The sequence below is a fragment of the Babylonia areolata genome, chromosome 21 (assembly GCF_041734735.1).
Source record: "Babylonia areolata isolate BAREFJ2019XMU chromosome 21, ASM4173473v1, whole genome shotgun sequence".
Taxonomy (NCBI): domain Eukaryota; kingdom Metazoa; phylum Mollusca; class Gastropoda; order Neogastropoda; family Buccinidae; genus Babylonia; species Babylonia areolata.
In genome coordinates, this window is record NC_134896.1 from 25,145,275 (window position 1) to 25,160,274 (window position 15,000).

Here is a 15,000-nt window from a genome sequence, read left to right on the forward strand (position 1 = left end):
CAGAAGGAGACAGAGACAGACAGAGAAAACGGAGTCACAGAGACAGAAGGAGACAGACAGACAGACAGACAGAGAACACGGAGTCACAGAGACAGAAGGAGACAGACAGACAGACAGACAGAGAACACGGAGTCACAGAGACAGAAGGAGACAGACAGACAGACAGAGAACACGGAGTCACAGAGACAGAAGGAGACAGACAGACAGACAGAGAACACGGAGTCACAGAGACAGAAGGAGACAGACAGACAGACAGAGAACACGGAGTCACAGAGACAGAAGGAGACAGACAGACAGAGAACACGGAGTCACAGAGACAGAAGGAGACAGACAGACAGACAGACAGAGAACACGGAGTCACAGAGACAGAAGGAGACAGACAGACAGACAGAGAACACGGAGTCACAGAGACAGAAGGAGACAGACAGACAGACAGAGAACACGGAGTCACAGAGACAGAAGGAGACAGAGACAGACAGAGAACACGGAGTCACAGAGACAGAAGGAGACAGACAGACAGACAGACAGAGAACACGGAGTCACAGAGACAGAAGGAGACAGACAGACAGACAGAGAACACGGAGTCATAGAGACAGAAGGAGACAGACAGACAGACAGACAGAGAACACGGAGTCACAGAGACAGAAGGAGACAGAGACAGACAGACAGACAGAGAACACGGAGTCACAGAGACAGAAGGAGACAGACAGACAGACAGAGAACACGGAGTCACAGAGACAGAAGGAGACAGAGACAGACAGAGAACACGGAGTCACAGAGACAGAAGGAGACAGACAGACAGACAGACAGAGAAAACAGAGTCACAGAGACAGAAGGAGACAGACAGAGAACACGGAGTCACAGAGACAGAAGGAGACAGAGACAGACAGACAGAGAACACGGAGTCACAGAGACAGAAGGAGACAGACAGACAGACAGACAGAGAAAACGGAGTCACAGAGACAGAAGGAGACAGACAGACAGACAGACAGAGAACACGGAGTCACAGAGACAGAAGGAGACAGACAGACAGACAGAGAACACGGAGTCACAGAGACAGAAGGAGACAGACAGACAGACAGAGAAAACGGAGTCACAGAGACAGACGGAGACAGAGAGAGACAGACAGAGAACACGGAGTCACAGAGACAGAAGGAGACAGACAGACAGACAGAGAAAACAGAGTCACAGAGACAGAAGGAGACAGACAGAGAACACGGAGTCACAGAGACAGAAGGAGACAGACAGACAGACAGAGAACACGGAGTCACAGAGACAGAAGGAGACAGACAGACAGACAGACAGAGAACACGGAGTCACAGAGACAGAAGGAGACAGACAGACAGACAGACAGAGAAAACGGAGTCACAGAGACAGAAGGAGACAGACAGACAGACAGAGAAAACGGAGTCACAGAGACAGAAGGAGACAGACAGACAGACAGACAGAGAAAACGGAGTCACAGAGACAGAAGGAGACAGAGAGACAGACAGAGAACACGGAGTCACAGAGACAGAAGGAGACAGACAGACAGACAGACAGAGAACACGGAGTCACAGAGACAGAAGGAGACAGACAGACAGACAGACAAGAGAAAAACGGAGTCACAGAGACAGAAGGAGACAGAGAGACAGAGAAAACGGAGTCACAGAGACAGAAGGAGACAGAGACAGACAGAGAACACGGAGTCACAGAGACAGAAGGAGACAGACAGACAGACAGACAGAGAAAACAGAGTCACAGAGACAGAAGGAGACAGAGAGACAGAGAAAACGGAGTCACAGAGACAGAAGGAGACAGACAGACAGACAGACAGAGAACACGGAGTCACAGAGACAGAAGGAGACAGACAGACAGACAAGAGAAAAACGGAGTCACAGAGACAGAAGGAGACAGACAGACAGACAGACAGAGAACACAGAGTCACAGAGACAGAAGGAGACAGACAGACAGACAGACAAGAGAAAAACGGAGTCACAGAGACAGAAGGAGACAGAGAGACAGACAGAGAAAACGGAGTCACAGAGACAGAAGGAGACAGAGACAGACAGACAGACAGAGAACACGGAGTCACAGAGACAGAAGGAGACAGAGAGACAGACAGAGAAAACGGAGTCACAGAGACAGAAGGAGACAGAGACAGACAGACAGACAGAGAACACGGAGTCACAGAGACAGAAGGAGACAGAGACAGACAGACAGACAGAGAACACAGTCACAGAGACAGAAGGAGACAGACAGACAGACAGAGAACACGGAGTCACAGAGACAGAAGGAGACAGACAGACAGACAGACAAGAGAAAAATGGAGTCACAGAGACAGGAGACAGACAGACAGACAGACAGAGAAAACGGAGTCAGAGACACAGAGACAGCAACACAGAGACAGGGACAGAAGGAGACAGATACAGACAGACAGAGAAAACAGAGTGAGAGACAGAAAGAGACAGAGACAGACAGACAGACTGACAGAGAGAACAGAGAAGTCAGAGATACAGCTGAGGCAGAGAGAGAGAGAATGTGTTCGTTTCCGCCACCCCTGATGTTCCTCCGTTCTGTTGCCTGCGGTGATTCTGAAAGTTATCGCTGGAGTATTCTTCGTCTTGACAATTCTGCAATGGACTGGTCACCAGAAAAGCCAGGCACGAACTGAGGCCCAACGGCTGGCTCACACACCACTCAATCGTAATGGTTTCGGGAAGGTGGCAGAATGGTTAAGACGCTCATCTGCTAATACAGAGTCCGTGAGGGTCTGGGTTCAAATCCCGCTCTCGCCCTTTACTCCCTAGTTCTGAAAATCTAGCTGATAAATTTATTGATTATTTCACTACTAAAATAGAGATGATTAGAAGCAGCTCCGTTTCTCCTACCGATTTTGGCGAATCTGATACTTTTAATGGAACACAGTTCACTACATTCCAGACAGTTACCAAGGAACAGGTCAAAGATGTCATCCTCAAGATGCCAAATAAATAATGCATTCTAGATCCTATCCCACATTATATATTTTACCAATGTTTAGAAGAAATACTACCTAATAACCAATATCATGAATATATCATTGACCTCAGGTGTTGTCCCACAGTCCTTCAAGCCTGCCTTGGTGTGTCCCCTTTTGAAGAAAGCTAGGCTTGATCCCGAAAACCTGAAAAACTATAGACCAGTATCAAACCTCCCATTTCTGTCTAACGTTTTAGAACGTATTGTGCTTGGCCGGCTTATGAAACACCTTGAGATGCACAGTCTCCTGGAGCCATTTCAGTCAGAGCACATAAAGGGACACAGCACGGAAACGGCCTTATTACGTGTGGTCAACGACCTGTTGTTAGCATCTGATGCAGGGAAGGTATCCATTCTGTAACTGCTGGACCTTTCTGCGCATTTGACACGACAGACCATGAAATTATGGTCAGAAGGTTGTGTGCTGTGTCCGGACTCAATAATGCTGTTCTGAAATAGTTTCATTCCAACTTATCAGGTCGCACACACCCTGTCCTTGTAAATGGAAACCAGTCTGTTCCGTCTGTGCTTAGATATGGGGTACCATAAGGTTCCGTCCTGGGACCTGTACTCTTTACAATATACACACAACGTCTAAGTTTGATCATTCAACAGTCTGTACCTCACTATCATCTGTCTGCTGACGATTCTCAACTGCATGATTCTACCATTCCCTCTGAAATTCCATGTTTAGCTTCTAAATTTAAAACTGGTATAGAAAATGTAGCAAAGTGGATGAAACAAAACAAACTAAAAATGAATGAATGACGACAAAACAGAACTCATGTTGACTGGTAATAAAAAATAAGCTCAAGCAGATAAATACAACGTCTATCATTTGTTCTGACATAGAAATTTCTTTTTCTAGTTCTGTCCGCAATCTTGGTGTTTACCTCGATTCATCCCTCACGACGGAAACTCATGTGAACCACCTGTGTAAAGTTCTTTACTTTCAGCTCAAGAAAATACAGAATAGTGCAACTCGACTCGTCCTTAACAAGTCGAGGAGAGAGAGAGCGCTACTGCTCTCCTGCGCACACTTCATTGGTTGCCTGTTCAAGCCAGAATTGAATATATGGTTGCCTGCCTATGGTTTCAGTGCCTGAATTATGATACCACACCCTCATATCTTTCTGAGCTTATTAACCCGTACTTGCCAAACAGAACATTGACATCTCTTGATTCCTCCCAGCTAACTGTTCCCCGATACTTCCTTAACTCCTGGGGAAAGAGGTCATTTTCCGTCTTCGGCCCAACAACTTGGAATTCTCTGCCTATTGCTCTCAGACAAACAACTCATCTATCTACCTTTAAAGCAAATCTTAAAACTTATCTCTTTAAAAGATACTTGCCATAACTCAGATAGTGCTGTTGTCCCAGGCCCATGGCAATGTGAGTGTGTGTGATGGGAGAGTAGAGAGAATGGGGGTGGGTAGATGGATGGTGTGGTTCGAAAGGGAGAATGACCCGATTTTTACCCCTTTTACCTTTTCTACCCAAAATTTGATTTTACAATTTTTACAAAATCTGTGGCATGCAGATTACAATTATGTTCCTTTTTACAGGTATGTATTTCAAGTGAAAATTGCTGTCATCTCAGCCGTTTAATCATGTGTGTGTCTGTGCGTGTGTGTTAGTGTGAGTGTTGGAGTGTAACAATTGTAGTGTTGATAGTATGTTACTTTGTGAGTTTTATGGTTTGTGTTTTTATAATATTAACGATTCTGTTTTATGTTTCTGCTACTTTTTATATGCTTTCTTGTTTCACTTTAGGTATTGGATTGTAAAGCGCTTAGAGCTTGCTTATGCTTGTAGTATAGCGCTATATAAAATATTATTATTATTATTATTATTATCATTATTATTATCATTATTATTATTATCATTATTAAGTTTGACTGGAAAATCAAACTGAGCGCCCAGTCATTCGGATGAAACGATAAAACGAGGTCTTCATTCGTTCGTGGGCTGCGACTCCTATGTACATATGCTTTTGTAGACGAGTGAGTTTTTGCGTGTATGACAGTTTTTACCTTCGTTATATAGACTGCCATACTCCGTTTTCCTGGGGTGGGGGAAGGGGGTGGCGCATACCGGATATGTTCTTGTTTTCATAACTCACCGAACGCTGACATGGACTACGGGATCTTTAACGTGCGTATTTGATCTTCTGCATGTGTGGTACGCACGAAGGAGGTTCAGACACGAGAAGGTCTGCACATACGTTGACATGGAAGATCGGAAAAAAATCTCCACTCTTTACCCACCAGGTGCCGTGACCGCGATTTGAACCCGAGACACTGAGATTGAAAGTGCAACTCTTTAACCACTGGGCTGTTGCATCCATCTACCCTACCCCTCTCTTTCACATACTGTTTTTTTTCCGACTTCCCTTGTTCCTTCCGTTCAATCCCTTCTCTTTCCTCTTCTTTCTTTTGGCTGAATCTTTTGCATCATTTTTAACATTAACATTGTCTAAGTTTTCCATGGAGAAAGACAGAAAGAAATGAAAACAATATGCAATCATGTTTGAATGCGGAAACAAATAGCTATATCTGAACTGTTTGATCAGCACAAAGTATTGAATAAGACGCCAACTGTCATTTTTTCTTAGCAATTACCTTGGTTATTCGCTTGTTTGTTTGTTTGTTGTTTGGTTTATTCACTTGTTTATTTACTTGTGTGTTTGTTTGCTCATTTATTTCTCCTACCGACCCCATCGTCCGCCCAGCCCCCCACGCCTTTTCTCCCCAGCCCTTGATTCAAAACGTGTCATTATTAGCTGTTAACACCATCAGCTTATACCACAGATTAACGAAGCTTACATTTGGGCCAACAGCAAAGTGACAGCTGAATGATCAAAGGTTTCTCCATCACAATAGAAATTCATTTACAGCTAAGTCTTTTTCTAGTCTTTTTCTGAAGGACTATGACTCTCAAACTAAGAGGCAAGATTGCACTAGCTCTTAGTGCTGCAGCACTGCAGGCCTGGAGGCTAGTTGGCCAATGGGAACCATTCCAACGCAGACTGTCATAAAACCCTCTTGGCCGAGAGAGAGAGAGAGAGAGGTGGGGGGTGCAACTTGGGGCAAGACACTCTCCACTATAATCCAATCCTAGCCCAGATAGTTGGGACAGCAGTTGCTTCCTCTTCTAGATGATCAGAACTATGGTCCAAGTCGGACACGACTGACTATCATACAATTACCATCTTTTCCTTGAAACTGTGAGCTGGAAAAAACAAAAAAACACACACTTTCTACAGAAGTATTTCTGGAACCAGCCGCCGGCCGTGGCGAAGTGGTCAGCGTCGTGGTGTGACGAGTGGGAGGATGCAGGTTCGATCCACATCACTTTTTTGTGTTGGTTTTTTTTTCGGCCCTGTGGCTGCTCCTCCTACTGAGTGTACTGAAAGGGCTTTGACTGGGACCACACAGTCAACAATCATTCACTTCACGGGTGTGTCTTTACGGAGTGTTGGTCCAATTTCCTCACTAACACTGCACGTGTCTGTATGTCTCGGGTTGAATGACGCAGGCATGTTCCATGAGAGCACAGCTTTGTCAAGAAGTGCCAAGTATAAATGGACCCCATAGTAACATCTTCCTCATCATCCTCATTCATCTTGTGTGTGTGTGTGTGTGTGTGTGTGTGTGTGTGTGTGTGGTAAAAAATCAGAATTAGCAGTAGACACCCCAGTCAATGTGCAATTAGAATATCTGCAAATTTCACATGTTATTAATCCCTGTCTGGTTATACTGCTGTTACCATCAGCCTGTTTGTATTGAAGTGTAACGTTATACTAATTCATTTATCCTTCATAAAATGGAAAAACAACAAGAAGCATCAATCAGATGTATCTGTTTGCATCTCTTTTAGTCCATAGAAAACATAATTAGTCATAACGTTGTGCTTGTGAAATGAAGTGGGCAGAAATGAAACTCTGCATTTCATTTTCGCACTGTTATTGCATATTATTTCATGCGCTTTTTTTTGTTTTGTTTTATTTGTTTTGTTTTTTGTGTGTTTTATAGATGACAAGATGTAACAAACAAACAAAACCAACAACAACAGTTGCCGCTTATCTTATTTATAATCTTGAAATGAAAATTTGATTCTAAACTGACTTTGGCTTTGGTTTTAAAGTTTCCTTTTTTTTCATTTTAAAGTCATTTTTGTTAATCTTCAAAACGTGCTAAATAAGCAATAACAACACCACATTATGCAAAGAGAATTATTCCAAACTTGGGAGCAACCTGTCGTATTACCAAATCTCACCTTTGTAACAAAACAAACAACACGAATAACAAAACAAGCAAAATATTTCTTTGCAAACGTGTTTGACACGCAGATGGCTAGACAGACAGACATAGCAAATGAGAGACATAGACAGAGACAGAGAGACAGAAACGGACAATCATGCAGAATTCACATTCTGATGGTTCATTTATTTTAGACTTTGAGCCCTTATAAATAGGAAAGGTGTAGACAAATGATTAGGCAGGGCATCAATGATGCTCACTGAAATCTGCACACCTCGCATTGTTGCTGAGAAAGACAGACGGAGAATAGAAAGAAAACGAGAGGTAGACAAAAAACAAACAAACAAACAAAAAAAGAGAGACAGAAAATGGTCATACTACAGCAACAGCAACAACAACAATAACAAACACATACACAAACACACATGCATCCACACGCCCACAACCAAACAGGTTAAACACACACACACACACACACACACACACACACACACACACACACACACACACACACAGGGGGCAGAAAAAGACGAGACAGACAGACATACAGACAGAGAGACGGACATACAAATACACAGATACATAGACAAACACACAGACATGAAAACTACACAATGTTGCTAAAATCGAAGACTAAAGAGTTGCAAAGCCCAAACGACAGGAAAGTGATATGCAAGAAAAGTTACACTTTTCTATTACCTTGTTCTGTGGTTTTTCTGTAATGCGGCTGCTTAAAATTCCGACTCTCTCTCTCTCTCTCTCTCTGTGTGTGTGTGTGTGTGTGTGTGTGTGTGTGTGTGTGTGTGTGTGTGTGTGTGTGTCGGGGCTCGTGTACGTTTATGTGTATTTGTTTGTGTTTACATATATGTGAAACTGTTATTGGGGGTGTGTGTGTGTGTGTGTGTGTGTGTGTGTGTGTGTGTGTGTGTGTGAATGTGTGTCTGCATGTTTTACATTTATTTGCTTATTTATTATCATTACTGTCTTTTGATTTTATTTTTATTTATTACTATCATTATTGTTATTATTATTTTCTTTTTTTTTCTTAAGGCCTGACTAAGCGCGTTGGGTTACGCTGCTGGTCAGGCACCTGCTTGGCAGATGTGTAGCGTGTATGGATTTGTCCGAACGCAGTGACGCTTCCTTGAGCTACTGATACTGATACTGACTGACACTGAATCAGAGGTAGCCATAATGTTGTTGCTGTTGTTAATTACGGTTTTGTTTGTGTTTTCTGTGTTTTTGTTCACTGTTTGATTTGGTTTTGAGGTGGAGGGGGGTGGGGTTGGGGTGGGTTGGGGGTGGGGGGGGCGGAGGGATCTGGAGAACGGGGGAGGAGGGGGAAGGGCTGTGATATTGACCATACGCTGTAGAAAGCTGTTTTATATTCCGACTGTGTGCACGTGTGTGTGTGTGTGTGTGTGTGTGTGTGTGTGTGTGTGTGTGTGTGTGTGTGTGTGTGTGTGTGTCTATTTGTCTGTCTGTCTGCGTGTTAGTGTGTATGTTAGTGTGTGTTTTACTGAGAGAGAGAGAGAGAGAGAGAGAGAGAGAGAGAGAGAGAGTGCCTTTCTGTCTATTTGTCTGTCTGTCTGTATGTTAGTGTGTGTGTGTGTGTGTGTGTGTGTGTGTGTGTGTGCGCGTGCGTGCCTGTACTTCTAAATAGTCAGTTGTTGTGTTGGAGGTGGTTACCGTTGTCTGTTTGATGTCATCACTGTTGTAAGAGGACTAAGGAGTCGGAGGGTAGGGGTCATAAGATTGAATTGATATCAACCACATACATATTCATCTATCATTCAGTCACCCATTCGCCTGTTAGTTTGAAAATTCATCAGTTTGTTAGTTAGTTAGTTGGTTGGTTAGCTGGTTAGTTAGTTAGTTTGTTAGCCAGTCAGTCAGTTGGTCTGTGACTTATTTATTTGTATATTAATCAGGTTTTTCAAACATCGAAATGGTTATATATTTTGTTTTTCTGTTTGTTTGTTGTTGTTGTTTTTTTGTTGTTGTTTTTTTTAATCCATCCCAGTCAGTTTTAAAAGTATAAAATTTTGTTCATTTGTTCGACGTAATGATAAATATCACTACACCGCAAACAAATGCGTCGAGTATTTGCCCCAAAATTTTAATCAAAGAACGTGTTACTAAAATGAAAATATAAATATGGATAAGATCAATGAGAAAAATAATACAACAAGAAAACAACAACAATAATAATACGAATAATAATGAGATTATTATAATAATACTATTAGTAATAATATATAATGAGAAGAAGATGAAGAAGAAGAAGAAGAACAACAACAACAACAACAACTATGATAATAACACCACTGTTATTAGTATTATTATTATTATTATTATTATTGAATAAATTAGTAAATAAATAAATAAAGAGGTATTACATCTAACTTGATTATTATCATCATCAGCAGTACCTCCATGACAACGAAACCAAAACAAGGAAAAAAAATTCATCCTAGATGTTTTCATAGATATTATCCCTACCTAAATTTCAAACAAAAAACAAAACAAAAAATAAAATAAAATAAAATAAAATAAAATAAAAAGTCGTCGATTACCCGACTCTTCACTACACCTGTAATTCAAACTCAAACGATTCAGTGTTCTAATCCTGTTACCCCTCTCGGCGTGTGGAGAATATCGTGAAGAAATATAATGATTGACAAACTCGGCCGTTAACGGTAAAATATCATACTGCAGTAACAGCGACCGAGGTTTCAGCACAGCCATAAACAACAACAACAACAACAACAATAATAATAATGATAATAATAATAATAATAATAATAATAATAATAATAACGATCATCATCATCATCATCTTCATCATAACAATAATAATTGTAATCATCATCATCATCATCATCGCTATAATCATAATAATCATAATCATTAACAAGCATAAAAAAACTATTTGAAAACCCCCCAATAGTATCAAACAAAGTATTAAGCAGAATCTAGACTCTCAAGAAGGGACATAGAAGGCCCGGAGAGAAAAATAAAGAAAAGAGAGAGAGAAAAAGAAAAGAAAAAGAAAGAATAGAAAGACAAAAGCCACACTGATAACCCGAGTGATGAGGAATGGGTCAGATGATAATGATCATGATCTTAAACATCAGTAGATACAGCCAGCTGCATTGCAAAGCTGCTGCTCCTACTGTTGGTGCTACTGCTTCGAGCTGATGATTGTGTGAGGTAAATAGAGCAGCTGGGCATGAAAAAAAAAAAGATTATGAAGGCTGCGATAAAAGTAGATGAATCAAATAAATAAAACCCAAAGGAAAAGGAGAGAATCGGACGGAGAGGAGAAAAGGAACTGAAAAACAAAGATATATATATATATATATATATATATATATATATTATATATATATATGTATATATATATATATATATATATATATATATATATATATATATATATAAAGAAGAAAAGGAAGAAGCACGAGAAGAAGAAGAAGGGCATGTCCCCATAATTTGCAACGACAACAATAGCAACAATAACAAATGACAACAGGACAAAGACAGATTCCATAAAAAAAGAAGCGATTTTCATAATCCCGACCACCCAATGCCACAACCACTTCAACCACCACGACCATTACAACCACCATAAACAAACCAACACCTCAACACCAACACACACAAACACACACACCCCTCCCCCCAACAACAACAACCAACACACACACACACACACGCACACACACAAAAAAAAAAAAACAACAACAAAAAAACAACAACAACAAAAAAACAAAAAACAACAACAACAAAAAAACACCACCACCACCAACAACAACAACAACATCATCATCAACAACAACAACAACAACCCAGACGCAGCATCCTCACCAATCACACACACACACACACACACACACACACACACACACACACACACACACACACACACGAACCCAGCCATCACACCATCACCCAAGCACACCACTCTGTCGCAGGCCTGACCCGGTACTACTCACTGTATATGGTGAGGCATCTGGTGCGGAGTCCTGTCCCGCTGCCGGCGGTTCTTGAACCAGTTGCTGACCTGGGTGAGGGTCAGCCCCGTCTTCTTGGCCAGCCCCCGCTTCTCGTCCGGCGTGGGGTAGCGGTTCTGCTTGTAGCACTCCTTCAGCGCCTGCCGGGACTTCTCCTTGAAGCAGTAGATGGTCTCCTCGCCGTCCCAGATCGTCTTGGGCAGCGGGTACTTGCGCCGGAGCCGGTACTTGTCCACGGCGCCCAGGGCCCTGCCGCGGATCTTCTGGGCCTCCAGGTAGTGGGCCTTGTACCACAGCTGCTGCAGCGCCGGGTGGTTGGCCTCGTCGAAGGTGTGGCTCTCTAGGATGGCGTACAGCTCTCGGTAGTTCCCTTTATGGAAGGCCACGGTGGCTCGGGCTTTGAGGACGGCCTCGGACCCACGGAGCAGCTCGCTAGGGGGCAGGGACCAGAGGAACCGGGCCAGGCGCTCGATGTCCCCCTTCTGCTGTAGGGCCTCGCACACGCAGGCCACCTGCTCCGGGGAGAAGCTCAGGTTCTTGCCGGACAGCAGCTCCGAGTTTCCTGGAGAGTTTGTGGCGTGGGAGGTGTTGTTGAGAGTGTTGTTGTTGTTGTTCTTGGTGGTGTTGTTATTGTTGCTGTTATTGCTGCCGGTGTTGTTGCTGGTGGGGAGGCCGTTGGGAGGAGATCCGGGGGACTTGGTGAAGGAGCTGGAAGAGTTGCTGACGCTGAGGTGGCTTTTGTCATGCAGCAGCTCCGTGTTGAGCACGTCGTCAGGAAGGGAGAGAGTTTCGTTGTCACAGCTGGGGGGCAGCCCGTGTCGGGAGGGTGGGGTCAGGCAAGCCATCATTCAGCTGATGGAACCTTCTCCGAAGGCACTTGTTGAGGTATTGGTGGGTGAGAAAATAAAGGATCAGTCCGGAAAGTTGGTAAAAAAAGAAAAGAAAAGAAAAGTAAATACAGAACTTCCTTCGAAATATACCGAAAAAAAACCCACACACCCAAGTGTCTGACTTTTTCGCAGTTCTCTCTCTTTTGTCTAGACGTTTGAATTTTGAAAATAAGAAGGATATGTGACTCCTTCGTGATTATCTATCCTGGTAACAGTCTGGATGTTAGATTTTTTAAATAAACACGTCTTCACTGCGCGGCATGTCAACGGGTGTCTTTCTCTGAGCAGTCTCTATGTCTCTCTGTGTCTCAGGCACGGCTACACTTCAAGATGACTGTACAGTTGCTTTGACACCGTTTCAGCTCGCCTTATTTTTCCTTTTCTTATATACTGATTACTTGGCCTCTGGTTGTCATCTGAATGTTCTCAATATTTTCTTCAGCTTGTCATCTGGAAATAGACACACATTCAGGTTAGTTAGTTCGTCACTATGTTTGCAAACTAAATCATTGACAAATCAAATAATAATTGCTCAAAAGAAAACTAAAAATAATGGAAAATCGAACAAACGATTGTCCATAAATACATTTTATGTTTCAGTTACACTCTAACCTTTAAACCAACGTTTCTGAAACTAATGTATCTATGGTCTCATAAGAGGGCAAGCAAGGCTGACAATGCTTTCTAATTCAAAATGGATCACAGGTTATAAGTAACAGTGGGCCTAATTCATGTCATTACTGACACATGTTTCAGTATGTTTCGACAATGTGGTTAGTTGTTCGTTATCACTGTGTTGTTTCGAGAACATCACATAATATAAATGGAGAAAGTCAGTCAACTGAATCTGCACCCCAGGTTCTGTTGACCAACGGGTTTTCCTACCTTGTCACGATGCCGTGTGACAACAAAAACAACAACAAATAAACAAAGCAACAACAATAACAAAAACAGCATAAACTAACGACTTTCTATATGACGTTAACACTATTTCAAAACAACTATACCCCTTCCGTAATATGTGTGTGTTTTGTTGGTTTTTTTGTTTGTTTGTTTTTTGTTGTTGTTGTTGTTGTTGTTGGTTTTTTTGTTTTTTGTTTTGCTTTTTTAGGTTTTTTTGGGTTTTTTTGCCATGCACAGTTCCAACTACTTCAAACGATACCGAATACCTACATGAACCTCCACCAGTCTGGGGCACAATCACAAAAATCGTTAGATCATGAAATACGCTTCACCGAAGATGTCTGCGATTCCACATGTCAACTTCGACCCACCACAAAGCACTCAAAGGATTCCACTAACTACTGGAACTGGCAAGATATATATCTGTTGCGAGAAATTCAGTGTTGTCGCAAGACTGGGTTGTTAACGTTTTGACATACACACACAACCGAGTTGTCCAACTGTTAACTGCATGAAAGGCCAAAACCCAGCAGACTTCAAGACATGAAAACAAGATGAATAACAGACGTCGGAAAAATTCACCAAAGAATGTGTGACGAGGGTTTCTGAAGGCAACAGGTAGGAAGGAAAGCTCCTTTGAAATCTGGCCAGACGACTGGTTTTCTCTGGTCAGGCGCTGGACCCACACACAACCACCAAGAGGGTGCTGCTGCTGCAGGAGAAGAAGAAGAAGAAGATGATGATGATGAAGAGGCGGGGTGGGGAGGAGGAGGTACCCAGCCTGACAGTGATCCTCGCTTCCTTTCCGACTCCAGCTCCTCCTGCCCTGACAACTCGTTTTGCTCGCATCACACACTTCCACCATCCGCCATGTTTCCCTGTCCTCCTTTCTATTGGTCGGCTGTCCTCCCCACCACCTCGCCTCCCGCCCTCCCCCTCCTCCCCCTCCTGGTGTCACTCTGGCAGCGCGTGCTTGGCTGCCCCGCCTCCCCGAGCTTCGTCAGAAAGCGCAAGGCCCGCCTCCCCCCTCCCCTCCTCCCCTTCCCTCCCGCCCCCTCGGGCTTTGGGGGTTGGAGTTGTGGCGTGTGTGGCCGCTGCTGTGAATGTGTCAATAGTTGTGAAGGACTGGGCGACTCGTCATGGTGGCGGTTGTTGCCACACACGTGGCGCTGTCTTCTGCCTGTTGTCGTTTTAAACCACTGACAGGTTTTCTTTTTTTGGATATTGTGTTTGATTTGAGAAACAAGGTGCGATAGATGGGTGCGTAACTATTTCAGAAACTGCTACATAATGTTACTATAAAAAGCACCGGAGCGTCAACAACAATAATAATAATCTAGGTTCTAAGTCGAAGAATGATGTGAGAGCGACAACTCTCGTTTCGCGGTTTTCCTTCTTTCCCGCTGCCCTCGAAATGTACAAGAAAGTAAGGCTGATTTTGATTTGTCTGTTTTATCAGTGAACAGTTCTGTTAATTAATGCATATGCATTCAATGTTAAAACCGTATTATGCGAATGACCTTTGCATCAAATACTCACACATTGAAAGTTCTTCTCTTTAGGTGTCAAAACGTTGAGCTGAAGTACGTTCCAGACAGATACTTACTTCCTACCATGTATCCATTCTCCGTTAAGAAAGAGCTAACAAATGAACCATAACTCTTAATTACGCCATTGCTTTGCATGACAAACTATGGTGTTTCTCCAGAGTCAAGGAAAATAGGCGTCACATCTATTTAGACTTGATCATGATAACTCTTTTGACACATTTCACAATATTCCTAAGTTCGTGTGTGTGTGTGTGTGTGTGTGTGTGTGTGTGTGTGTGTGTGTGTGTGTGGGTGTTGTTGTTGTTGTCGTTGTTGTTGTTGTTTTTCTGTGTGCATGCGCGCGCGTTTCTGATTACACACACACACACACACACACACA

The 15,000-nt window shown here is 42.9% G+C and overlaps 1 protein-coding gene across 2 annotated transcripts in view; it reads right to left on the reverse strand.

The window, feature by feature from the left end:
• LOC143296437 (uncharacterized) overlaps nucleotides 1–13,848 on the reverse strand; it is an 86,653-nt gene extending 72,805 nt beyond the window's left edge. The window contains exons 1-2 of one of the 2 annotated variants that reach the window (XM_076608366.1): nucleotides 13,654–13,848; nucleotides 11,261–12,618 (exon numbers count right to left, since the gene is read on the reverse strand). In XM_076608366.1, coding sequence (XP_076464481.1) covers nucleotides 11,261–12,126 — 866 coding nt within the window. In that variant the 5' untranslated portion in view covers nucleotides 12,127–12,618; nucleotides 13,654–13,848. Of the gene's footprint in view, nucleotides 1–11,260; nucleotides 12,619–13,341 lie in introns of both variants that reach the window. The other variant, XM_076608367.1, reaches the window with a different exon arrangement.
• Nucleotides 13,849–15,000: the final 1,152 nt, after the last annotated feature.